Genomic DNA, 26182 nt, shown 5'->3' with positions numbered 1-26182 from the left:
TGACCCAGCTGTTGTTTACGGACAACACTGCGCTTGTGGCAGGATCGGAGGAGGGATTGAGGAAGTTGGTGAGTTTGGGAGTGTGAACGAAGAAAGCTGAAGATAATGTGGGTAAAAGGTGATGAGATGTACAAAGGGTGAAAGTGGCAGCAGATTGGAAGTGAGCATTAAGGGAGAGCAACTGGAGGAAGTGGATAGTTTTAGATACTTGGGTGCAAATGTGGCAGGAAAAGGTGGAGGTAGAATGTAGATTGAGAGAAGCGAGTAAATGCCTTGGTGGATTAAAAAGTGTAATGAGGAATAGACATTTGGGAATGGATGCCAAGGAGACTGTATGAAGGAGTGATTGTGCCAACAGCATTGTATGGAGCAGAAACATTGAGCATGAGAGAGGAGTTTGAATGTGTTTGAGATGAGGTGTCTGAGAAGTATGATGGGGGTTACTAGGCTAGAGTGAGAAATGAGGTGAGGAGAACTGGGGTGGAAAGGGAGCTGGGAGATAGGGTTGATGAAAGAGTATTAGGATGGTTTGGACACATGGAAAGAATGGTTGAAGAAAGACTGGTAAGAGGTATGGAAGGCAGATGTGGAGGGAGTGAACATGAGGGGACGTCCTAGGATGAGATGGATGGATGGGGCAAAGGGGGCTTTGGAGAAGAGGGGAATGTCTGTTGAGGATGGGAGAGGACAGAAGACAGGGGTGAATGATTTTATGCCTTTTTCCTTTTGGCTACCTCGCTTGTAAGGGGGGAAAAGCCTTGGTATATGTACATTGAAGGTTGTTTGGAGTCGAAGCCATATGTCTTTGCTTTAACACTCCAGACTGCATGTTACAATTTCATCGCAGCCTCCCCCATTTTGTGGAAGTACTGACATGTCTAGGAGTATGGGCTATTATGTAGTAATTTGCTTTCTACTTGTTTCTGGAGCAATTTTGCCCACATCAACATTGCGAATATTTATTAGTCGATAAAGCTATTATTTCGATACCAGCAGTAGTATGTATATTACGAGGGAAAGGAAATCCCTTGGCAGGAGACATGCGTGACTATAGGAAACGTTACTGTAATGCAAAACATCAGGATAATAATATTGCAAAATTAAAACAAATATCTATTTCATAACATTATGTACAATATTTTCTCTTTTAATACAAAAAAGTACCATAATTATGGCAGTCTTAAATATAAGTCTCCATTATAGTGGCAATGAGACTATTTACATTGAAATTGCTGCATGGAATAGACGTTTCTACATTCACTCACACATTCACCCCCCAACCCCTCCAATCAACAACTGCACGTGGCCATGGCCATTTAAAGGCAGGTGCAGACCAAATGAATTGATTTGTGTCCACAAGACTGCTTTGCTAGCAGCCACCTGCCAATGCCTTGATGCATATCGCACACCTCCAATCCCAACTCTGGGGGTTGCAGGTCCCTGGAGATTGGACTCTTCCCCCCCATTTGCTATGCCAGAGATGTATTTACATCAATTGATCAGCAAATGATTTTGTACACCTACAAATGAATGACCTCTACCTATGACAGAAATCAACTTACAAAATCTTGTGCTAATCCGTAGGCAATATTTGAAGTGATAAGACATGAACATGGGAAGCATTTATTTGGGGCTATTACTGCTGACCCTCTTTCTTCTCACCAGAGTCACTCGAGCTGCCCGATCCGGATTCTCTCTCAGATGCCATCTACAAATGAAATTAAGGAAGATTATTTTAAAAAGCACACAATGCCAGTAAAGAATTTCAAAGGTCTCCAAGGATTGGCAACATTTGTTTTTCATTGTACTTACCTTTTTGTACGCCATTTCAAAGAGTTTAAGCGATGCCTGTTGCAATTCACTAACATTTTTCTTAATCTCTTCAGCATCAGCATTATCCTTGTTAGCCAACATTTCCTTTGCTTTGCTTATTTGTTCTTTCAACTTCTCACACTGCAAAAAATAGATTTGTAACCATTAGTAGAATATCTCTTATTGCACTGACCCAAGCATTGTGATGTAGGATATATAGGCTCCATGAGGTACTGGGTGTGGCTTCAACTCCACACCACCACCCCTCCTCCCCTTAAGGGTGAAGGGGCTTGAGTACTGAACATTCCAATTACCTGCTCTCCCAAGAGCCTTTGTTGGAGACTTGGACATGACACTTACTATGGGGCCTTCAATTTGTCGATCTATATACCGAGGACAAGACGGATGGATGGGGTGAGGGTGGCGCATGGAAGGGAGTGGGATGGGAGGAGGGTTTTGCAAGTGGTTATGCATATCTTGACCCAGCCCATCTTCAATAGTATTGCATGAGGGAATGAAGGGGGGAGTTTATCACTGATTAAATGAAACTGGATTGTTGTGGATGTGCTGTATCTTGCTGCATTGCTTCCGACCCAGGGTGATGGGAGAGATGCAAGGATGCATCCACGAGGAACCATGACAAGAGGGACAGATGGTGAATGGAGGTGGAATAGTTCGGAGTGGAATTATGTCTATTGACTTTGGCTACCAAAACCAAAAAGGGAAAGGCATAAAATCATTTCCACCCATTCCATCCCTGAATACACTCCACACCCTCCCTCTTATCTGAGCAGCCTCCTGGATGACGGGTCAGCCCTGCACCTTGTCCATTGCCCTGGGTCAGAAGCAGTGTCGCAAGACATAGCACATCCATAGCAAGGCTGCTTCATTAACCCCTTCCATACGGTGCCGCACATGTAGGCGTCATGAGGAGCAAGTGGATTCGCGACGCTGCCATATCGGCGTCTTGATTATATTTATTGTAGTCGCCCCTGTGTTTTTACATTCTCCCAAATGTGCCCTGAATCCCATTCTCTGTGGTTTTCAAAATTCGCGGGTGAAAGAGAGAACGATCGATATAAGCGGTGACTATATTTTATGATGCGTCAAATTTTGCTCACACATACTACCTCACCCCCCATTCCACCTCATGCAATCACATCATCATCCATATACAACCATTCTCCATTCACCCCTGTCTTCTGTCCTCTCCCGTCCTTCCTCAACAGACATTCACCTCTTCCCCAAAGCCACCTTCACCCCATCCTAGGACGTCCCCTCATGTTCACTCCCTCCACATCTGCCTTCCATACCTCTTTTACTAATCTTCAACCATTCTTTCCACTTGTCCAAACCATCCCAATAATCTTTTGTCAGCATAGATCCAACAAACACTGATGCCTAACCACTGCTGAGCAAGCTACAGATGAAACTGAGAAAATGTTAGGATCAACTGTCTACTACTGTATTCACACCATATGGATAAGAAACCAGAATAGCTATGTTAATGGAAAAAATCTCAGATCTTGAGTTACAACCAAGACAGTACCAAATACATAAACAATATGAATGTTGCTAAATATGAATGACATAATGATGATCAACTGAACTTGCGTGGTTCACAGGTCTGTGCGAATTATATCATAACCATGACATAAGAAGCAAACCCAGTATAAAACTCTAAAATGTTACCTCATCGGCAGGCAGCTGGTCTTTGAACTCTTCCATTTTACTTTCCGTATCGTGAATTATCGATTCTCCCTGATTGATTGCTTCCACACGGTCCTTCCTCTTCCTATCTTCTTCAGCGAACTGTTCTGCATTCTTTACCATATTCTCAATTTCTTCCTTGCTAAGGCCACCAGATGATTGAATCACAACTGAAATATGACAATTTGTTAAGAAATGTGGTGCAGCACTATTTTCCAAATTTTCATTAAAGATCATTCAGAAGTAATTCATCTGCACATTGGTTATAAGAGTCGGATTATTATTATTCATCCTGCAAGTCAATACTGATACAAAAACCTGTGCTTCACTAACTTTGTTGCTCTTTTCCAGTGCCTTTGTCCCTAGCAGAGACATGTACGATGCCATTGGCATCAATATCAAAGGTTACCTCAATCTGAGGTACACCACGGGGTGCTGGTGGAATGCCCACTAGGCTAAACTGACCAAGCAACTTGTTGTCTTGGGCCATTTCTCTTTCTCCCTGATGAACTTTGATTTCTACCTGTGTTTGCCCATCAGCAGCTGTTGAAAATACCTGGAAATAGAAACTGCTGTAAACGATATTCCTAAGAGCCGACAAAATAACCCTGTGCAATCATTCAGGTTATCACATCAGCATAACAGACTTTACAGCCAGTTAAGAGTTGGATTCTCTATTCATCATAAGTTGAGCATTCAAACAAAATCAGACACCAAGCCTTACTTGGGATTTCCGCGTAGGAATGGTAGTATTTCTGTTGATTAGTTTGGTCATGACACCACCCAAAGTTTCAATACCAAGGGAAAGTGGAGTAACGTCTAACAATAGCACATCTGTTACATCTCCCGCTAATACGCCCCCTTGGATGGCTGCACCAACAGCTACGGCTTCATCTGGATTGACAGCTTTACTTGGGGCTCTTCCGAACACCTCTTGGACAAGTGTTTGCACCTGAAATGTACACCAAGTCAGTAAACAAATGCAAAAAAACTAATGCTATCAATGGTCATGTGATAAAAATACAAGACTTCAATAAAAGTAATGGGAGACCTCACCTTTGGCATTCGTGTCATGCCACCCACAAGAATAACTTCTCCAATGTCTGACTTGGCAACTTCGGCATCCTTCATGGCTTTCATACATGGATCAACAGTTCGCTTCACCAGTTTGTCAACAATACTCTCAAACTTGCCTCTTGTAAGCTGTAGGGTAAAGTTACACATTAACAATGAACAATGATATCTTTAGAATTCTAATCAAAGCGTATTCAGTTTCAAATATCTACACACTTGTTAACTTTTAACAATTTGGAGTTGGATTCTCAGACATCATTACAAAAAATATTATCATACACTCTAATCAATATATTACCTTCAACATCATATGTTTAGGGCCTGAAGCATCCATAGTAAGGTAAGGTAGATTAATATCTGTCTGTGTGGAAGATGACAACTCAATTTTTGCTTTCTCTGCAGCTTCCTTCAAACGTTGCATGGCCATGTTGTCTTTAGTTACGTCCACACCCTGTTCCCTTTTAAATTCAGATGCCAGGAAGTTGACCAAATGATTGTCGAAGTCTTCGCCCCCAAGGAAAGTATCACCATTGGTCGACTTCACTTCAAACACACCCTTCTGGATCTCCAACACCGATATGTCAAATGTACCACCACCCAGATCATACACTGCAATACTGATGAAAGCACATGGAGAAATCTGGTTAGAATATGCTAGCCACGTCATTTGATTAAAACTATTACATTTCAGTGATTCCATAGTAAGCCAGGAACAATACCATATGAATACTAGACATCAGTCCTGTGAGCAGCATTAACTTACATTTTATCATCTGTCTTGTCCATTCCATAAGCAAGGGCTGCAGCTGTAGGTTCGTTGATTACTCTTAAAACATTAAGACCTGATATCTGGCCAGCATCCTTTGTTGCCTGGAAACAAAACCAATCTCACATAAATTTCCTCTAGACATGCATCAACTCTTCAACATACATCACCAGTTACAGTCATGCAAGAACTATACTTTACACTTACCTGACGCTGAGAATCATTGAAGTAAGCTGGTACAGTAATGACGGCATTTTTCACTGTAGTGTTCAAGTATGCTTCAGAGGTTTCTTTCATCTTAACAAGAGTGAATGCACCAATTTGTGAAGGAGAATACACTTTGCCATCTGTTCCCTCCACCCAGGCGTCCCCATTACTTGCCCGCACAATCTTGAAAGCCACTGTATCACTAAAGAGCAAAATTATTAGATCCTATTCAACCAACACTCAATTACACAACACATTTTAAAAGTCAGACAAACTATTCCACACAGTGGTTCAGGTGACGAAAAATGGTCATCATGTATCTATCATTTATAAGAATCAGATTACAACTTACATGTCCTTCTTGATTTCTGGATCTTCAAACCTCCTTCCAATGAGTCTCTTTGTAGCATAAAATGTGTTGCCTGCATTAGTGACTGCCTGACGCTTAGCCTGAATACCAACCAGGCGTTCTCCATCTGATGAACAACATCAACAATTATTAATCAAACCAATAATTTCCATCAGAATGCTTAAACCATCCCAGATCTTGTATTGGATATACACTAATACATAAATCACTAACGGAAACTAAAAGCACACGCAAGAGAACAATCACCCTGCTGCCTCTTTTCAATACTCATCACTAAACTCCTCCATCAGGAGGTGAGAAGCCCTTAGAGGCTATTCCATCTCTAGATTTGGGCCCAAAATGTTGATCTACTTCAACAATTTTTGCTCCACCTTTACACAAACTGCTTCCTTCCTTTGCATTGTTGTCACAACACAAACAGAAGCATCACTCAAAAATATACATCTATATGGTACTACAAATTATGAAAATTGTGCACAAAACAGAATTCCAATGAGAAGTTGTACGTATTTCAGAATATGGGATGAATTTAGTCATGCATAAACTAAAGCAAAGACCAGATGGATAGGTGGGCTGAAATATAAACCATTTATTTATAAAGTTGATCATTTGTGGTAAAACACAAAAATTTCTATAAGCACATCAATGCACAATTTTCCTGGCAAACCCATTGCTGCCACTCACTATAAACAGCCCCAAATTTCAACCTAAATTATCAGTTGCCAAATGTGCATTTAGATTTGAGGTTCCTCAATCACTAGTTTGTATACAAGATTCCTTGCCACTAAAATACTATGTAGCCTGCTTAAATGTTGCACATCTTCTGGGGGCCTATTTACCATACCTGCCATCCACCTGGTTTAAAAATCAAACAAGTTGTGAGATGTGGAATATCTTGGCATACCAAGGGGCCCATTCCGCTTGATCAGCTGAGGCTTGTACTCTCATCACCCATACTTCCCACATGCCTATACCATCCCAGTATTCTTTGACCAACCCTTTCTACCTACTCTCTACAACATACTTCACTTCATGTCTTGATTTATGTATCATTGTAACCCTGACTATGTTTCAACATCTCAAAACATCAAGCTGCTCCTGTCAACCTTCCTCAAATTTCAAGTCTGCCTCAGTGTTGGATACAACCACTCCTTCAGTCTTCTTTGTGATCATCCCCAGAAATCTATCTCGTCACTCTTCCATTCCTAAGACATTACCTGCTTCCCCTACTCTTAAGCTATCCCCATCCTATGCCTCCATTCCTTTCCAGATATGTCCTCCCTCTAGTATATCTCATCACCTTCTCTTTACATTTATTTTCAACTTCCTCCTCTAAATACCCTCCCAGTCTCCAGGTAGCCCACCCCATCACCCTTGCCTACCATCCCAACCTAACTATCACAAGCTGAACAACACACTGTCTGGAGTAAGTAATGTTACTGTTGATTTTTGGGAGATCCTTCACATGTACACATCATAAACAAATTTCACCAAACTACTATCAACCTTTACTGACTACACTATAAAAGTGGGGTTCATTCAAATGTTGCCTCAAATTTTGATGACTGGAAATACAAACCCCTACATCAACTGGTAATTGTCCTTCCCATAGATCATAGAATTGAATGTACTTGTATCTGCATTGTAGGACTGTCATTGAAAGTGGCAAAAGCTGGGAAGCAGTAACTAGTTTCAAGATCTTGTGTTTACAGGCAAAAATACAACTTTTGGGCCTCATCTGATGACAGTGTCAGCCCTGAGGAGGAAATACAGATGAAAAAGATGTGTTGGGCCTAACAGCCCCTCTAAATGAAAGAGAAAGCTGATGGGGTTTGAAGATGGGCAGCAGGGACATGACATTGTAGGACCACCTTGTGGACATGCCTATCTTTGGTTCCAGGCTTGACTTGCAACACAAAACAGAAATAAAACCAAAACAAGGAAACTACAACATACCATTAGACACCCCCCCAACCATATTGACATCAATGATACAATTCCCCAACGATTGAAATAAAATTAACCTCAAAATCAGATTCATTTACAATTAAATATAACTTTGGTATATTTATTTACAGACACTATGCAGAACACTAGATGAATTCAGTGTTTGCAGTATTCATGAGATACCAAATATTCATCATAGCTAAGACCACCAACCTACAACATGCAAATCAAACACACCTTTGGTAAATGCCACAACCGATGGCGTAGTCCGGTCACCCTCTGCATTGGTAATGACCTTGGCCTGTTTTCCCTCCATCACAGCTACACACGAGTTGGTTGTGCCAAGGTCAATTCCAACCACAGCACCCTTAACCCCATCCGATCTAGGCAAACAAAAGTAATAAACCTGAGTAAATTTGTTTTGGCTGAGAACATTACTGTTGTGACTACATATTAAGGTTTGAACATCAACCATTCCCATTCTATACTTTCAGCATATTTTCCGGTCCTCTACATACAAACCTGAACCAATCAAACAAATTCATGGGAAGCCTGTCCCACTACTATTCTTAAAACCCATGCATGTTAATTTGAACATGGCAGGAAAGGGAGGAGTGAAGGTGGAGGTAGAATGTCGATTGAGAGAAGAGGAGTGAAGGTGGAGTTAGAATGTAGATTGAGAGAAGAGGAGTGAAGGTGGAGGTAGAATGTAGATTGAGAGAAGCAAGTAAATGCCTTGGTGGAATAAAAAGTGTAATGAGAAATAAACATTTGGGAATGGATGCTAAGGAGATTGTACAAAGGAATGATTGTGCTGACAGCACTGTAGGGGGCACAAACATGGAGCATAGGAGGAAGAGAACAGTTTGAATGTGTTTAAGATGAGGTGTTCAGAAGCATGATAGGGGTTACTAGGCTGGATAGAGTGAGAAACGAGGTGAGGAGGCGAATGGGGGTGGAAAGGGAGTTGGGAGATAGGGTGGATGAAAGCATTGGGATGGTTTGGACACATGGAAAGAAAGAGTGAAGAAAACTTGTGAAAGAGGTGTGGAAGGAGTGAACATGAGGGGGCAACCTAGGATGAGATGGATGGGGTAAAAGGGACTTCAGGGAGGAGGGGAATGTCGCTATGCCACCCAAAAACCACTCCAAATTAACGGACACCGTTACCCCCCTATATGGATGATGTGACCCATGAGGTGGAATGGGCAGGTGAGGGAGCATGTGTGAGAAAAATTTGACCCAGCACAAAGGTATTTCTCCCCATCTTTTCTGCATGAGGGGACAGAGAAGGGGGGGGTCGCCGATTTAATGAAGCGGCCTTGCTGTGGATGGGCTGCGTCTTGTGACACTGCTTCTGACCCAGGGCAGTGATGACCTGTCATCCAGGAGGTGCCAAGATAAGAGGGTGGAGTGGAGTGTGATAGGGATGGAATGGGTGGTAGTGGTTTTTATGACTGTTTTTGGCTGCCTCCCTTATAAGGGGAAAAAAAGCCTTTGGTATATGTATGTTAATGCAAGAAGTGGATCAGCTCATAACCGAAAAGGCAACAGTTTACTGGAGATAGTAATCCTTCACTAATGTGCCACATTTATGCCTGAAGATTATGTAGTATAGAGGAACTCTGGTTCATGAAATTAACTTAAAAGAGCAAAAAACTACATATTCGTGAATGCTAACTTTCCCATAAATAACATTCATCCAATTAATGTTCCACAACCCACAAAAATACAGTAATAATAATGCATACGAAATTATTATAAACTCATTAAGTTTTCATGCAGTCTACAATAATATGCTATCTTCATATTTAGCAAGGCTTTTCCCCCTCCTAAATAAATCCTCATGAACTTCAGTCAAGATAAATTTCTAGGGAGCCATGGTGGGTTTCACTGTACAAGCATATCAAGAAACTGAGGAACATTGAGAAACAAATTAAATTATGTCATCAACCACAATCCCAGCATAAATGGACTGCCCTCCATATCCCACCATACAAGATGCTTTCGCATTCAAACAAGCTGTTTCCTCTGAGCAGAACCTCAAAAAAATTTGGGTTGAACATGTGGTCATACCTAGTGTTCATAACATTCAGGTCCACCATGCATGAAATTATATAGGAACTGTTCATATACTTGCACGGGCTCTGAACAGAACTTTCTGAACAATTATTTTCCAAGAACTAGATTATTTAGAGGCATTTGTGAACCGAGGTTTGTAATGAATACTAAATTGTATTTATCTGTACAATGTATACACAATACATGCATCTTTCAAGACCTTACATAATCCTGTCCCAACTAGATTTCATTATCAAACCATCACTAAATTGAGGTCAAACAGATTCAATACTACAATGAGCTTAATCAAAACTTTTAAATTTGGTTTGCAGTCTACATGCCACTCCCCCACCACACCTTTTAGTGTCCAAAACAGTCAAGGAACAATGGAAAGTGTCACTCTAGGTTGCTTAAGACTCATCCTAGTGATTGTATACATAATTCCACTACGAAAAAGGTGGCCAAATGAATGCCATTCACCATCTTAGCACCTACAGATGTGGAAAAACCCTTTAGAATGTAGCTTATTTATACAGGAACTCCACACAAAAACACACTTGTAACCAGATAAAAAAAAAAAGTTCAAGAGACCCTTTCTCAGCATCAGCTCCCCATAGAAAAATCCTTCCAAAAAGCAGCAAGAATGCATGCATCCAGAGGCACCACAGTTACCACCTAGTACCAAAAGCAGAGTAGACCCAGCCGCAAACCCCACATGCAGCCATCACAAAGGTCACGAAGCACCTCATTTTAAATGGTCCCACAACATTCCTAGGAACACATTTTTTCATTAACTAACCCATGGGCCATTACAATGGCTGATGTCTATGGGTCTCCTGCAAGACATGGATCAACAGATTAACCTGCTTAGAGTCTAATCTCAGCGAGACACCACAACACCCTTCAAATCATACAAAACAAAGCCCTAAAAACAATTACAGGCTGCACAAATACAACACCTACAGACCATTTACAGCATGAAACAAAAGTCCTCAAAGTCAAGGACCACCTCGACATGAGAGGCACACAAACACTTGCTGCAGCCACCACAAACACATCACACCCGCTACACTACATAATAGAACACCCACACACACCAAGAAACATTAAAACAACACCCAAAGACCTGTAACACACACAGATACTCTCTTCTCTTCCTCCACAACCACCAAATACCAGCCTCCGGAAACGTATTCATAATCATGTCACTCACCGCTCCATTAACACACTGAAAGACAACACACTGCTGCATGCCAGACCCCCTGATATCCACCCTTCTGAATCCTCTCTCCCACGAAAGGACAGGGTCCACCTGGCCAGACTGCAGTGCGGCCACCACCCAGCACTTCTAAACTACCAGAAGAGGCTGGATGACCACATTGTGAACAGCTGCCCAGGATGTAACACTTCACCCCATACCATACAACACATAATGGAAGACTGCATTAAACGCAATCATGCACGCAAACAACACAACATACACTCTGTAAAGGATTTGTGGGAAAACCCAGTTTCGGCTATGGCATTCCTTGGGGAGACAGGACTGCTCGGACAGACAACAACAGATTAACCTACACCAAACATTCCCATTTCTACCTTTCTTCCCTGCTCTACTAACACCAAATGTACCCAACCCTTTTGAATCAATCTATCATTTTAGACCTCTTCTTGGATCTACTCCACACTAGTTGTTCCTCGTTCATTTTTTCACAATGCCTAAACCATTTGCACACTTTCCTGCCTTTCTTCAAACAATTTATTGCAAATTTCTTACTATCCATAATTCGAGATGTACTTCACAAATGCCTCCTCTCCAATAACCTGTTCCTGTCTGCCTCTTACAAAGTTCAGCTTAAACGTTGTGGGCACAATCAACTAATTGCATTATTTCCTAAATACCTATACTCACTTTCCCTCTACTCATTCATTCACATGCTACATATGGGCCCAGATACCTAAAACTTTATTTCAAGCATCCCACTTGTAATGTGCATTCAACCAGCTAACATCCCTTGTACATTATACTTTAGCCTACATTACCTCCCGAGTTTCCTCCCATCCTACAAAATCATGTTAATATTCCTTCATTCAGGTCTTTGGATTGGCAGCACATGCAGTCATTCACTAACAAATCCATCAATTCCTATACCTCCGATTTCACCAACTAATCCCAAACCCACTGACCATCCTTACTAATAAACATACCCAATACAACACAATTTGTTACCATGTGACAGGAATTAAAGCAAGCCCAGGGGTTTTCCTCAATATTCCATGCTTTGAAAACTTCAATCCATAGGTACTTGTCATTTCTACACTGGTTATCAATGAAGTGGAAATCTCGTGAACTTACTTGTACCGTCTCTGCACATCATGCTGGCTCAGGTAGCTTGACACTGGACCCTTAGAAAAGAAAAAGAAAATTACAGAAACTGGTATACAGGTTCAATGTGCCACAGCACCAGCTACTGCAATTCCATATAGAGATTGCCAGATAACCATTGTACAATAGCATAGTACACCATCTAGTCCTGGCAATATGGATACATTCCTATTAACAAGCCAGGGAAAAAGTATGAATACCAAACCACCTCTCCTTTAGGTCCTTCACTCTTTGCATTAAAATGAACTGCAGAGGTATATGGTTAAGATTTATTTTTTTTCAGCCAAAGACAAACTTTTTTTTTTTTTCATCAAACATTACAAGCAACTTAATTTTATTCACTACACTGGTTGTTCTCAACATCAGCCATTATCGAAGAACAAGAACTTAAAATTAAAGTGCACTTGTCAATGTACCTTCCTGGTATACCCTTGATTTCTTTTTTCAAAGTCGTCACTGAATACTTCAAACTTGAGTCAAAATCTTAAGAATCTTATCTCCACATGACATTCTATAGGTATCAGTGGGTAGGTTCAGGTTTCTTATCTCTGAATCATTTATCCCCTAATGTAAGAACTTTAAAAATACTAGACGACCCCACAACATGCTTCATGGACAGTGCAGTAGTACAACTTTGAAAAATAGTCAAAATGCAGTCATGTTCTTCATATGGAGCTGGCTAAAGCACTCAATTGCCAGTGACAATAGCAAAGGTTCAACAACAAAGTTGCACATCTAGAAATTGTGGCTCGTTCACAAGATCTTTTGCCATTTTTTGTTTTACTCATTATATAGAGAGAACAGGTTTATTTTTATGAAAACAGAAGCCTACAATACAATATTTACCCAATTATTCTTGCATAAGGTCCCCCAGGTTACATTGGCTAATTTTGGGGGATGCTCCGGGTTTTTAGCAAGACCTGTATAACAAATCTCTGAAAAGTCTTACAAGTCTATTCTGTTGCCCTTAAACTTTTTTGTTTAATTAATTTTGCTCTACATTACTACCCTAAGGTCCTTTTCCTTGGGTACCACTTTAACATTTTGTTCTTCCAATTCACACTTCTCTAGCTTTGTGCCCATTATCCACATCACTTCCCTGGGCGGTTCATTATCTTTTGAATTTCCATCCAAATCTTTTGCTTATTTCTAGAATCATCCAGTGATTCTTAACTTGGAGTAAGGGGGGGGGGTTGTCAATAATGTTGTGGCTGGAAAAATTGAGCACACGTTTTTCTTTTGTATTTCTATAATTTACCTGGGATTTTCCAATGCATTATTTTGTTGTCAAGTCATGCAAATAAAGATATTTCTTACTAAAGTGTTTTCTTATAAATTCTAGAATGGGGACAAGAATCAGTGTGATTTTAAAGGAAAAAAGTTAAGAACCACTGATTTAGTGTTATTTGCATACAAGACTGTTCTAAGGCTTACATCACTTATGTTAACCAATGACTGATATGTGCATGGGGACAGAAGCTGCTATTAAAAAACCATCAACCCCCATCAGGAGGTGCAGCACTGAATGTCAGACATCAAGATATAACTACCGAGTTGAATTATAAATCTTATACATGCTCACATGGAGAGCTGACAACTGTTCCCCTGGTCCTGGAGCTGCAACGTCTACGTCGTGGGACCACCCCCCAACCCCAAGAGTTGGGGGCCAAACAGCAGCATCTACCCCTGGCCATCAGCTCTACGCAGATGGCACCGATCCCCAAGGAGGAGCTACGCCTACCTGGGGGAGTACCACAATCCTTTTTTCCAACACACAATGTTACGTTTTTTCTGCACTGAGGGGTCATTTTCCGGCGATCACCCCTCTTCTTCTACTTTTAGCCGGAGATGTAGAGAGCAATCCTGGGCCCACCACAAAATACACATGCCCAACATGCTCTAAACCCATTACTTCGAGCAGACAGACAAAGGGCTCAGTTCAGTGCAATATGTGCAAAAACTGGGCCCACCTCACTTGTACAACACTTGCTGACACAAACCAATACACAAACACTTGGACGTGTTCTACCTGCCCTCCAGTAACCCCAATCCCACCTCCCCAACCACAGCCAACACCCTTACCCACTCCCAATTTCCCTTTGCCCTTACCCCCGATTAGTACTCCCCTTCCTTTGTCCCCGATCTCTCCTTTCCCCCCCTCTGACCCAGATCCTACACCTTCCCCACTACCACCCCAACCTCAACCCCAAATGGCAACATACAACACATACAAAACACACAACATCAACATATTACAACACAACATTGACGGTATAAACACTAAAAAACATGAACTTGAACACTTTCTTAAACAACACAACATACACATTGCAATTCTACAAGAAACAAAATTAAGACACTCACACAAAACACCATCATTTCATAATTACACCACCATCAGACAAGACCGGACTGACGGCAATGGCGGTGGACTCATCACCCTGATCCACCATTCCATCTGTTTTGTGGACACAAGTGCCACAACCAAAATTCTCCTCCCTACCACAGATAACACAACAGAAACCCAATCCATTCGTATCCGCACAGGCAACAATTCAACACTAACAATAGTTAACATGTACATTCCCCCCAATCATCCCCCACAGTTCCAAACACCTTCAGACCTCAACTCAGCCAACTAACCTCAATCCCCAACCTGATCATGGGTGGTGACTTCAACGCCAAGTCGTCTGCCTGGTTTGTCGACAACCCTGACACAGACAGAGGGCTTGATATACAGACTCAATTCGACTCATTGACTATCATGAACAACACGCATAATCATACACATATCCCATACCAAGCCCTCTACACTCCCTCCTCTCCTGATATCACCTTTTGCTCCCCCTGCCTAACCCCAACAACATCATGGAGAGTGGTCGGAGCCCTTGGTTCTGACCACCTTCCAATCATCATCACCACCAAAACAAGATGCACCCCAGCTGGCCACAGACACACTTACACCAATTACAAGAGAGCTAACTGGGAAGCCTTTAATGAAGAGACAGAACAACATTTCGAAACACTTAACAGTACACCAATCACAAACATAAACAATGCTGTGCACGCTTTTAATACAATCATACAAAACGCAGACAAGAGATACATCCCTAGAGGCAACAGAAAATCACACAACCCCAACTTCACACCAGAAATCCAAGGCCTCATCAGACAACGTGACACACTTAAACACGATACCCCCACACCTATCCCTCAAAACATAGCAGACCAAATACAAACACTAAACACTGTGATTGCCAATAAAATACATGAACAAAAAACACAAAATTGGCAAAACTTTATCAATACACTTGATCACAAAACAAACACCAGCAAATTGTACAAAACACTCAACAGCATCACACTATCCAACACTAACACTACACGCTCTCACGCAGCAATAATCACAACAACAGATAATCTACCCTCAAACAGACAACAAGCAAACGCACTCATACGTCATTTTGCACAGACGAGCCATCTTACATCTCACCCTGACGACCGACGCACCATTCGACGTAAGAAAGACTTTCCCACAGACTCAGACTATACACCCTTCAGACAGTCAGACAAAACTCATATTGCATAGTCTCAAGCACTCATCTGCCTGTGGCCCTGATAACATAAGCAACATACACCTAAAACACATTGGACCACAAGGTATACACGCACTCACAAACATTGCAAACTACAGCTATTCACACAACACAATACCCGACATCTGGAAGCATGGTAAAATAATCACCATTCCAAAACCGAACAAAGACCCAACAATCCCAACATCGCACCGCCCAATCACACTTCTCTGCACCCCCTCTAAAGTCATTGAACGCCTAATACTTAAACTTGTCACACCATATATTCCCCTTGCTGACTCACAACACGGCTTTAGGCCACTACACTCCACAAACACTCTTCTGACAAACCTCACACAAAGAATTTTAGATGGCATCAATTCAGATAGGCCCCACCACAGAACACTTCTTATAACATTGGACATTAGTAAAGCTTTTGATGCTATCCCCCGCCACAACCTAACAAATAAAATATACAACACAGACATGCACAATAACACCAAAAGATGGCTGGCCAATTATCTGGCAGGCAGGAATGCTCATGTGTCATATAATGGCCAATCATCGCACATCAGAAACATTAAGAACGGAGTACCACAGGGCTCGGTTCTATCCCCCACATTATTTAATCTATACATGCATGACTTACCCACGCCAGACACCTCAGAAATACAAATCTCTTCCTACGCAGACGACATAACAATCACATGCACACATCGTAACACAGACAAAGCTGCAGAAATAATCCAGCCTTACCTTGACACACTCAACACATGGTTCATCACAAACAGACTCAAAATAGCTCCAACCAAATCTACAGCAACACTTCTCACCAACTGGACAAAAGAACACAAATACATACCTCATCTCTACATCAACAACACTCTAATACCACACACAAACACACCGAAAATTCTTGGTGTAACATACGATACATCCATGTCTTTCAAACAACACCTCACAAACATAAAAAACAAATGCACACCTAGACTTAACGCACTTAAGTCAATCACTGGAACAACATTTGGACAAAACAAAGAAACTAATATAACAATATACAAACAATGCATACGCTCAGTGATGAATTATGCGAGTCCTGCATGGGCTCCTAATCTCAGTGAGACACACCACAACACCCTTCAAATCATACAAAACAAAGCCCTAAAAACAATTACAGGCTGCACAAATACATCACCTACAGACCATTTACACCATGAAACAAAAGTCCTCAAAGTCAAGGACCACCTCGACATGAGAGGCACACAAACACTTGCTGCAGCCACCACAAACACATCACACCCGCTACACTACATAGCAGAACACCCACACACACCAAGAAACATTAAAACTACACCCAAAGACCTTTATTACACACAGATACTCTCTTCTCTTCCTCCACAACCACCAAATACCAGCCTCCGGAAACATATTCATAATCATATCACTCACCGCTCCATTAGCACACTGAAAGACAACACACTGCTGCATGCCAGACCCCCTGATATCCACCCTTCTGAATCTTCTCTCCCACGTAGGGACAGAGTCCACTTGGCCAGACTGCGATGCGGTCACCACCCAGCACTTCTAAGCTACCAGAAGAGGCTGGACGACCGTGTTGTGAACAGCTGCCCAGGATGTATCACTTCACCCCATACCATACAACACATAATGGAAGACTGCATTATACACAATCATGCACGCAAACAACACAACATACACTCTATAAAGGATTTGTGGGAAAACCCAGTTTCGGCTGTGGCCTTCCTTGGGGAGACGGGACTGCTCGGACAGACAGTCTAGGGAACGACAACAACAACAACAACTGTTCCCCTTCTGCACTTTCAACTATTAAGATACAAGTCCCGTTCAAATACAATGCAAAATTTCTTCCCAAAGAGACCTGCAGAAGGGCCTAAGACCATTGCCAGCCACTAAAAGATAATGTTCATTTCCTCTCCTACTCCTCTTGCGCAGTGGCAGTCTTTGGTATAATCAAATATTCCAACAAGACTTCCTTGAAATAAATTTTCAGTCTCCTGATAAGCTGCATCTCAATCTACCATTCCATCAATAACATCCTCCCGATGTGGAATTTCTGCCGTTGTCGTTCCCTTGAACTCTTGCATCCATACACTGGCCGAGGTCCAGTTATCAAAACCTTTAAGCAGCATGGCAGTAATGACGTCCCCTATGCCAGAATCCTCCAAAATGCCAATTTCCAGGGTCATTCCCTGATGCCCCCTAACCTAGACCACTGGTGACCAACAGTCAAAGGGAATTTGTTTGGAACCCAGAAAAAGACAACTGGAATGTTATCTTTGACCCACTAAATGCCAATATCTACAATCAAGCTTTGGTGCACTGATTAGGTCAGCCACTAGTTATTTAAGTCCATACAAGTTACCCCCACATTTCTCTATAATTCACTCGTTAGAATGCACGTGCTTCAATTGCTATTACAGAGAAACCTCCCTTGTCAACTGCAGACCTTTCTTGAATGCAAGATCCTTGCAAATGCAATGTGTTGATATATTTTTTTCTTCGATAACAATGTTTTAGGAATTAGTTACACATCACAGCCCTACAGTTTGCTCGTTCACCCTGCTAGTGGTAAATATGGCAAAAGCTAGCACCACTTAACAGTGTTGACCAAAATTCACCCATTTTTGAGCCAACCAACAATTTTTGGTACAAACCAATATCCTATTCATATTTGAAATTTAGGTGGGGGTGGCTTAGACCTAGTAGAAACTGTTTTTTAAATTCTACACATGCATGGGGAATTTTTTTTTTTTTTCAATACAAGAAATGTTTTATATTACCATACTTCATATCCTTACATCTGCCACTACTTATGCCATCTTCCAATTTTTTCCACAAATGCGCTCAACGGTATATGCTGTCCTCAACGTTAAAAGCTCCTGTCAAGCTGTCTTTGACTCCATATGTTTATATGTATAGAAAACTAGGAACATCATCTGACAACATTCTGAGTACATCTTGAAGTTTGTGGCAACTTTTGCTGGCTTGCTTGAAGGTAGCAAAGAAACATTTTCAGTCTGTGGTGAGCGTTCATCTTAGAATTATATTTCCTAGGGATTCATAAGAATAAAGGAGACTTCAAGAGACCATAAGGCCTACACTAGGCAGCTCTGTATCCATCACCACCGTCATCCCCATCCACAAAGTTGTCTAATTGTTTCTTAAAACAACTGATAGTTTCAGCGCTTACTACGTGGTTACTAAGTTTATTCCATTCATCGACCACCCTATTAGTAAACCACTTCTTGCCTATTTCCTTCTTAAATCTAAATTTGTCCAGTTTATACCCATTACTGCAAGTCCTGCCCTGTTGTTTTATTATGATGACCTTGTTTGCTTCACCCTCGTTATAACCTTTGATCCACTTGAACACTTCTATTAGATCACCCTGCACTCTACGTCTTTCCAGTGTAAGTTTAGGTGCCTAAGCCTCTCTTCGTAAGGCAAATTTCCAAGTCCATACATCATTTTGGTCATTCTTCTCTGTACTGATTTAGTGAATTGATGTCCCATTTTGTAGGACGGAGACCAAAACTGTACCGCATAGTCAAGGATGGGACAATTACTGTTGTTTGACGCAGCCCAAGGGGATTTCTTCCCGTCTTCTTTTAAGCATGGGGGAACTGAGAGGGGGGTCGCCGATTTAATGAAGCGGCCTTGCTGTGGATGTGCTGTGCCTTGCGACACTGCCTCTGACCCAGGGCAGTGGACAAGGTGCAGGGATGACCCATCATCCAGGAGGTGCTAAGATAAGAGGGAGGGAGGAGTGTTTTTAGGGATGGAATGGGTGGGAATGATTTTATGCCTTTTTCTTTTTGGCTACCTCCTTTGTAAGGGGGAAAAAGCCTTGGTATATGTATGTACTGTTTTTCTGGATTTTTCATTTGTGTGCATGTGTGCGTGTCCATCCTTTTCTCCAATTTCTTGTCATTGAATTTAACATTTTTTTTAAATAAAAAGAAATAAAGTAATTTTCTTCTTTTCCCTAATTTTTCATTGTTCCAACATTGACTGAATCTGTACATTTATGTCAAAATAGACATTGTTTGAAAAATACAAAAATGATAAAACCAAAGTAAACAAGTTCATAAGAAATGAGTAATCATAATTTTGATTTGTACGTAGGCGTGAGTTTCCATTATATAAATTCTTCCTCACATGGGCAGTCTCCCCACTTTTTACAAAGTTGTAGCATCATAAATTCATAATAAGCCATTTTTTTCTATTGAAATTTACAATGCCTGGAAAAAAATTGGCTTGTGTGTGGTTGGTACTAGGGTGGGGGGGGGGGGAGTTACAAGTTGATACTGAGGAGAGTTGAATACTCCGAGGTACTGGCCTAAAGAATGCCCAGTTCAATGTAAATCGACCAAATAACATTGATAGAGGTTCCTCTTAAAATTCAAGCATCTAGTTGATTAATCTGGTTGTTCCCTCGTGATGTTGGCCTACTGTAATGCTAATATGAACCTAGATTTGATGAATGCCAATATGAACCTAGGTTAGATGAAACAGTCTTGACCATCATCATGACTAACAAAAAACAGCCTGGGAACTGTTACTGTTCAAAGAAATATCAAAACCAGTCAATTCTAGAATCACAAACACTGACATTGAACATGAAATTTGCTTTGCTCAATAACTTCTGACTAGTTTAACCATCCCATTATAAAATATACCTATGTTACAGATGAAAAAAAAATAATAATTGTGTTCAGGTGATACTGGAATGAAACCCTAAAGCCAATGCGCAAATTCTATCCTGGCTGAAGAATAACATGCGAAAGTTTATTGGAAATATCCTACAACAGTTACGTATGGCATACGAACACATTACACAATTGCTCACACTTACAAAATATTCTTCCCGATATAATGAAAATCAATTCCACAGCATGCCTGTTACGAGGATTAATCTACCCAAGACTGCATCTATTGCGGCGTCGTTCTACACACAAAACACTAGTCAATAGTTATCTCCAAGGCATCGTAATCTTCTTGGGTCAGGAGGTACTTCATAACCCGAAAATGTTGCGTCTCTCATCAACCATTCACTAAAGTCAAACCACCACCTGCACTTGGAACGGACAAATTACTATACAAATATTCTTCGAAGTTAGACTTTACAATTCAAAAACAGTAACTAGAATAGCTTATCCTTCGTCAAATATTACTTGGAGTAACGATCATCGATGACCATACAATATCATGTCGGCATGTGAAGACTAAACACACCGAATAAATTACACTAGTACATTTGAACGACATTACTAATATTACATGTTATGATAAGATGGATTATTCATTCATGAACAAATACTATTACAAATACTGAAATATTGTATGGTGCCGGCAGTAGCGTCGTCTGCAGCCTCCCTAACATAAACTCAAACATGCATATCTTCTCATCAAATATTTTTAAGATTAAATGCCCGAATCCACTTACTTTGTGTAATATGTTGTTTATGTTATTCTTGTAGCCTACATTGTAGAGGTTATTCGCAACAAGCCTTGCTCTTGACAACATTTTGACGGATAGAGTCGAGATCTTACTACGACCCTTCACGTGTATGTTGAGTGATGTAACACCAGGAACGATCGCTTATGGTTTAGCCGAGAACTTTCTGAAACAAGACTTAGAATTTGGTTCTATATTTGTTAGGTGGATAAAATATTAGAAACATTAATTCAAATACAAGATAATGTATAAAATACACAAAGTTATTTTATATATAATAGATATTTTTATTAAAAAGGTCTGTAATATTCTACTAATTCATTTCACCTTTGAATATGGTAGTAGCTATCACGCAGGTATTCTAGCCAGAAATAAATGTTTATATAATTCTATAATAAAAACATGAAGTATATAAAATAAAACATTGCATTCATATGATATTACATGTCCATTGTGCATACTTGATACTGACTTTGCATGCTGAATAAGCTAATTTGTTACTGGAGTATATGAGACCATTCATATGGAAAATATAATTACATCTTCGAAATTAGATAGCTTTTTCCATTAATTAGTGATCCATAATGTTGTTGGAGAAAATGATTACTAATAGCAAAACATGTCGTCAGCAAGCGCTAGAAATTACCGTTTTCTGTTATGAATTATACTCTACATTTTCTGTAGTAACTTCATCGCAAGAAAAGATCGCAAGTCAGTACCAAGGTCTAAGTAAACAGGTCTAACCGCTGTGTCAGTTCTGCGCAGCTTCTGACGTAGTTTGGATGCGTCCATTTTCTCTTTGTGATACACTGAAGAAAACTGTGAAACGCCAAGGAAGACAGGAACTATAATATTTTATATATTATATATTATATATCATATATATTATATATTCATATATATAGACAGGAACTATAATATTTTATATATATTTATATATATATTTTATATAATATTTGTCAGAATATAACTAATTGATTGGAGCGGTGCGAGCGAAGGCGACGTCATTTTCGTACGACGGACCAACTTCAACTGACAGCTATAGGACCCGCTAACCCCACTTTGAACAGCCAGGTGACGTTCACGGGCTCGCTGCGCCAACTCCCTCGAAATTCGGTCGGAAGTGATTAGACCTTATATTCTTAGATCTCGGTCAGTACAGGCGAACTCGGGGCTCGTATCTACAATATATAATAAATTTTTAGTATCTCAAAAAAAGAGACTATTTTTGTTCGCATTGCTTGGTTAGAATAATTCTACACAATATATGGTGAACTGACTTTCCTTCTCTTCCTCCTCCTCCTGCTCCTCTTCCTCCACCTCCTCATCATTACTTGTCGGGAATAAATCCCGACAGAGGCATTTTTTAGAGTAAATGATCTATTATTACAAATTAACATAGACATCTGTGGTTACGGCCTCAGTTGATTTAGTGAATTGATAGCTGTAGAATTAGGATTGAGATTGAAATACAGCAATTAAGCATCTCAAGCTGTATGAAATTTGTATTCTAGAAACTTAGTATATGGGAACATGCATAACAAATTATGCAGTCTTACTTTTTCCATTTAGATAGAGTGGCCAATCGTTTTTGTTTATACATATGAAAACATTATATAAAGCATTATATACGAAACCACCTAGTTACCACAAGCCGGTTGTCAAACCCCTCTCAGGAATGTCGAGTTACCAACATATCATTTTCATTATTAATCTTTTTATTTACCACTTGGTGATTTCTCCGTCTTGAGTATTGGTTCTGGTGCACTGCCCATATCTAGTTCCCATGTATGGGGATTATATAATATATGTATCGTGCAACATTTTCACTTCAGTTAAGGTGAAGTTGTACTTCCCATAGACCTTTGGCAACGAGAGGTCAAAGGTCACTAGGCGTTCGGGACCAAGAGAGACCCCTCTCGCTCTCATACAACGCAGTTGAGTACTTGAGTACAAGACAAGAGATGTAACTGACCAAAAGTGTTAGTGATTCGTGACTGGGGAGTGACATGAATTTACCCCAATCACAGACCTCATATATATCATGTGTGAAGTGGATCTACGACGAAGCGTGTCTTAAACCAGTGAGGGGATTCTGTGAGAGAACCATTCCCCTCAACATACCTTTACCCTTTTCCCCATCCCCATACTCATCCTCCATGCCACGCCCGAAGTCGTCGCACACATCACCGTCATTAACCAGAACAAAGACGAAAAAGATTTCCAAGTGGCCCCAAGGCCACGGTAAGTCATAAATTGAGTTACATGAAATATCCAAATCAACATGAATAACATGAATAATTGAAACGATTACATATTCACAAAGATAAATGATGCTTTGTGATGCCATTGTACTTTTTAGGGTTCGATGAGTCCCTGCCGATCACAGGTACGTAGTTTTGTTGTTGATGAAAGTTGTATACAAGTTCACACAGAGTATCCCAGTATTAACTCGGTGGGACGGTCACATAGATTAACTTACACCGTCAACATTTCGTATTAAAAGAGATGGGAAATCTGTCGGAAGTCATGATATTCTCCACAGTACTATTACCATTGTTATTATTATTATCATTATCATCATCATCATTATTATTATTATTATCATTATTATTATTATTATTATTATTATTATTATTATTATTATTATTATTATTATTATTATTATTATTATTATTATTATTATTATTATTATTATTATTATCATTATTATCATCATCATTATTATTATTATTATCATTATTATTATTATTATTATTATTATTATTATTATTATTATTATTATTATTATTATTATTATTATTATTATTATTATTATTATTATTATTATTATTTTTATCATTATTATTATTTTTATCATTATTATTATTTTTATCATTATTATTATTATTATTATTATTATTATTATTATTATTATTATTATTATTATTATTACTATCATTATAATTATCATCATTACTATTGTTATTATTATTATTATTATTACTATTATTATTATCATTATTATTATCATTATTATTATTATTATTATTATTATTATTATTATTATCATTATTATTATTATTATTGTTATTATTATTATTATTATTATTATTATTATTATTATTATTATCATTATTATTATTATTATTGTTATTATTATTATCATATTGTATTCTCTTTTAGCATTATGCGCAGATGTACTGTACAACAAAAATTGATGTGTCATTGTGTCTGTATGTGTGTGCGTGCATGCGTGTGAGCGTGAAGCTTCTAGATGTTACAATCTTGGAACCTTCCGATCTCCAACTTACTAATGTAGATGGTGTTCCATTCCCAGTTTTAGGTAAGATCCATCTTCCTATCAGTCTCCATCCTCAAAGCCCAGTGATTGAAATCCCTCTTTATGTGGCTGAAGTACAGTTTCCTGCAGATGTGCTTCTGGGTCTAGAGACTCTATACACTATGCAGCAATATAAAATTAGCGCCTTCCCCCATTGTCATGTCATTGCTTATGGTCGTCGTTTTATTCCAGCCCTACATTTGGCGACTACTTCTAAACCACCTTCTGCACTTCCCACTTCTGCAAATTCCCTCTCCCAGAGCATGCCAACTGTTTCAATTCCCACTATTGCTGTTCCTCCTGCACCCTCTACCCAGATTCAGACAACTCTAACAGAGGGTACTTCCTCTCTATCTCCTCTAGCTCCCAATTCCCAGAACACTGTACAGCCATCGTCTGAACCTTCTCTTCAGAATTCACTTCCTCCTTCTAGTGACCCTACCTTGCTCAAAGTTCCCACCCGTACAAAGCAAATGCTCCTTGCTTAAGAAAGAAATTCGTTTTCTTGGACACATACTAACTTCCAATGGCATTCTTACTGTTCCCGATAAAGTCAAAGCTGTTGCTGACTTCCCTCGTCCAACGGACCTTGAACACCTTCGCTCCTTCCTTGGTCTTTCAGGATATTACCGTAGGTACATCCGCAATTATTCAAAAATTGCAGCCCCTCTTACTTCACTGCTAAATAAAGATGTACCATTCCACTGGTCGTCTGCCCAAGAACAAGCCTTTTTGCAGACTTAAAGAATGCCCTTACCACTACTCCTGTCTTAGCTTTCCCTAACTATGACTTACCTTTTATTCTCTACACCGATGCCTCATTCCAAGGTCTTGGTGCTGCCCTCATGTAACAACAAGACACACACCTTCGCCCTGTTGCCTTTACCAGCAGACTCCTTAACAAAGCTGAACGTAACTATTCTGTCACAGAAATTGAAGCTCTTGCTGTCATATATGCTCTTCGACATTTTAAGGAAATCATTCTAGGCTATCCTGTCACAGTCCATACAGTCCACTGTTGCCTTTACCAGCAGACTCCTTAACAAAGCTGAACGTAACTATTCTGTCACAGAAATTGAAGCTCTTGCTGTCATATATGCTCTTCGACATTTTAAGGAAATCATTCTAGGCTATCCTGTCACAGTCCATACAGTCCACCAGGCACTTCTTCAACTTTTCAAAGGCAAGAAATTGTCCGGGAAACTTGCTCGCTGGTTCTTGACCATTCAAGAATTCAATCCCACCTTCTCATATGTGCGTGGATCAGCAAACCATGTTGCACACACATTTTCTAGAAACGTTGCTGCTATCAATTCCCTCCCTCAGCCAGTCACTCTTACTCATGCGCGTATACAAGCAGCTAAAAGATCCGACCCAATGTGGAAACCTGTGATATTTTCTCTCGAGTCAGGAGATACATCAGATCTTACAGACTTCCCTACCTCCTTGGACCAC

General features: G+C 40.0%; 1 protein-coding gene across 2 annotated transcripts; it reads right to left on the bottom strand.

The window, feature by feature from the left end:
* Positions 1-1100: 1100 nt before the first annotated feature.
* On the bottom strand, positions 1101-21559 carry Hsc70-5 (Heat shock protein 70 cognate 5). 2 transcript variants are annotated; one of them, XM_076207771.1, is made up of 13 exons: positions 21394-21559; positions 12301-12350; positions 8124-8269; positions 5922-6045; positions 5570-5771; positions 5360-5466; positions 4895-5213; positions 4579-4725; positions 4247-4474; positions 3856-4078; positions 3505-3692; positions 1813-1953; positions 1101-1708 (listed from the first exon to the last, which is right to left on the bottom strand). In XM_076207771.1, exons 1-13 carry the CDS (start codon positions 21472-21474, stop codon positions 1637-1639), a joined length of 2028 nt encoding a protein of 675 aa, XP_076063886.1. In that variant the 5' UTR covers positions 21475-21559; the 3' UTR covers positions 1101-1636. The 2 variants fall into 2 exon arrangements, with proteins under 2 accessions (XP_076063886.1, XP_076063888.1); XM_076207773.1 differs by lacking the exon at positions 8124-8269 and having other exon boundaries at positions 21394-21540.
* Between the last annotated feature and the right edge of the window lie 4623 nt (positions 21560-26182).

This window comes from Oratosquilla oratoria, chromosome 24 (assembly GCF_046742065.1).
Source record: "Oratosquilla oratoria isolate Oo_2021 chromosome 24, ASM4674206v1, whole genome shotgun sequence".
In the NCBI taxonomy this organism is placed as follows: domain Eukaryota; kingdom Metazoa; phylum Arthropoda; class Malacostraca; order Stomatopoda; family Squillidae; genus Oratosquilla; species Oratosquilla oratoria.
Note: the sequence above shows the minus strand (reverse complement) of the source record. Positions and strands in the feature narration are given on the sequence as shown.

Coding starts and splice junctions, on each gene's coding strand:
- Hsc70-5 (XM_076207771.1), bottom strand. CDS start 21,474: ATGTTGTCAAGAGCAAGGCTTGTTGCGAATAACCTCTACAATGTAGGC. Junction 6,046..8,123: donor GGTTGTGGCATTTACCAAAG/GTGTGTTTGATT, acceptor GTTGTTCATCAG/ATGGAGAACGCCTGGTTGGT. Junction 5,467..5,569: donor TCAATGATTCTCAGCGTCAG/GTAAGTGTAAAG, acceptor TTTTGTTTCCAG/GCAACAAAGGATGCTGGCCA.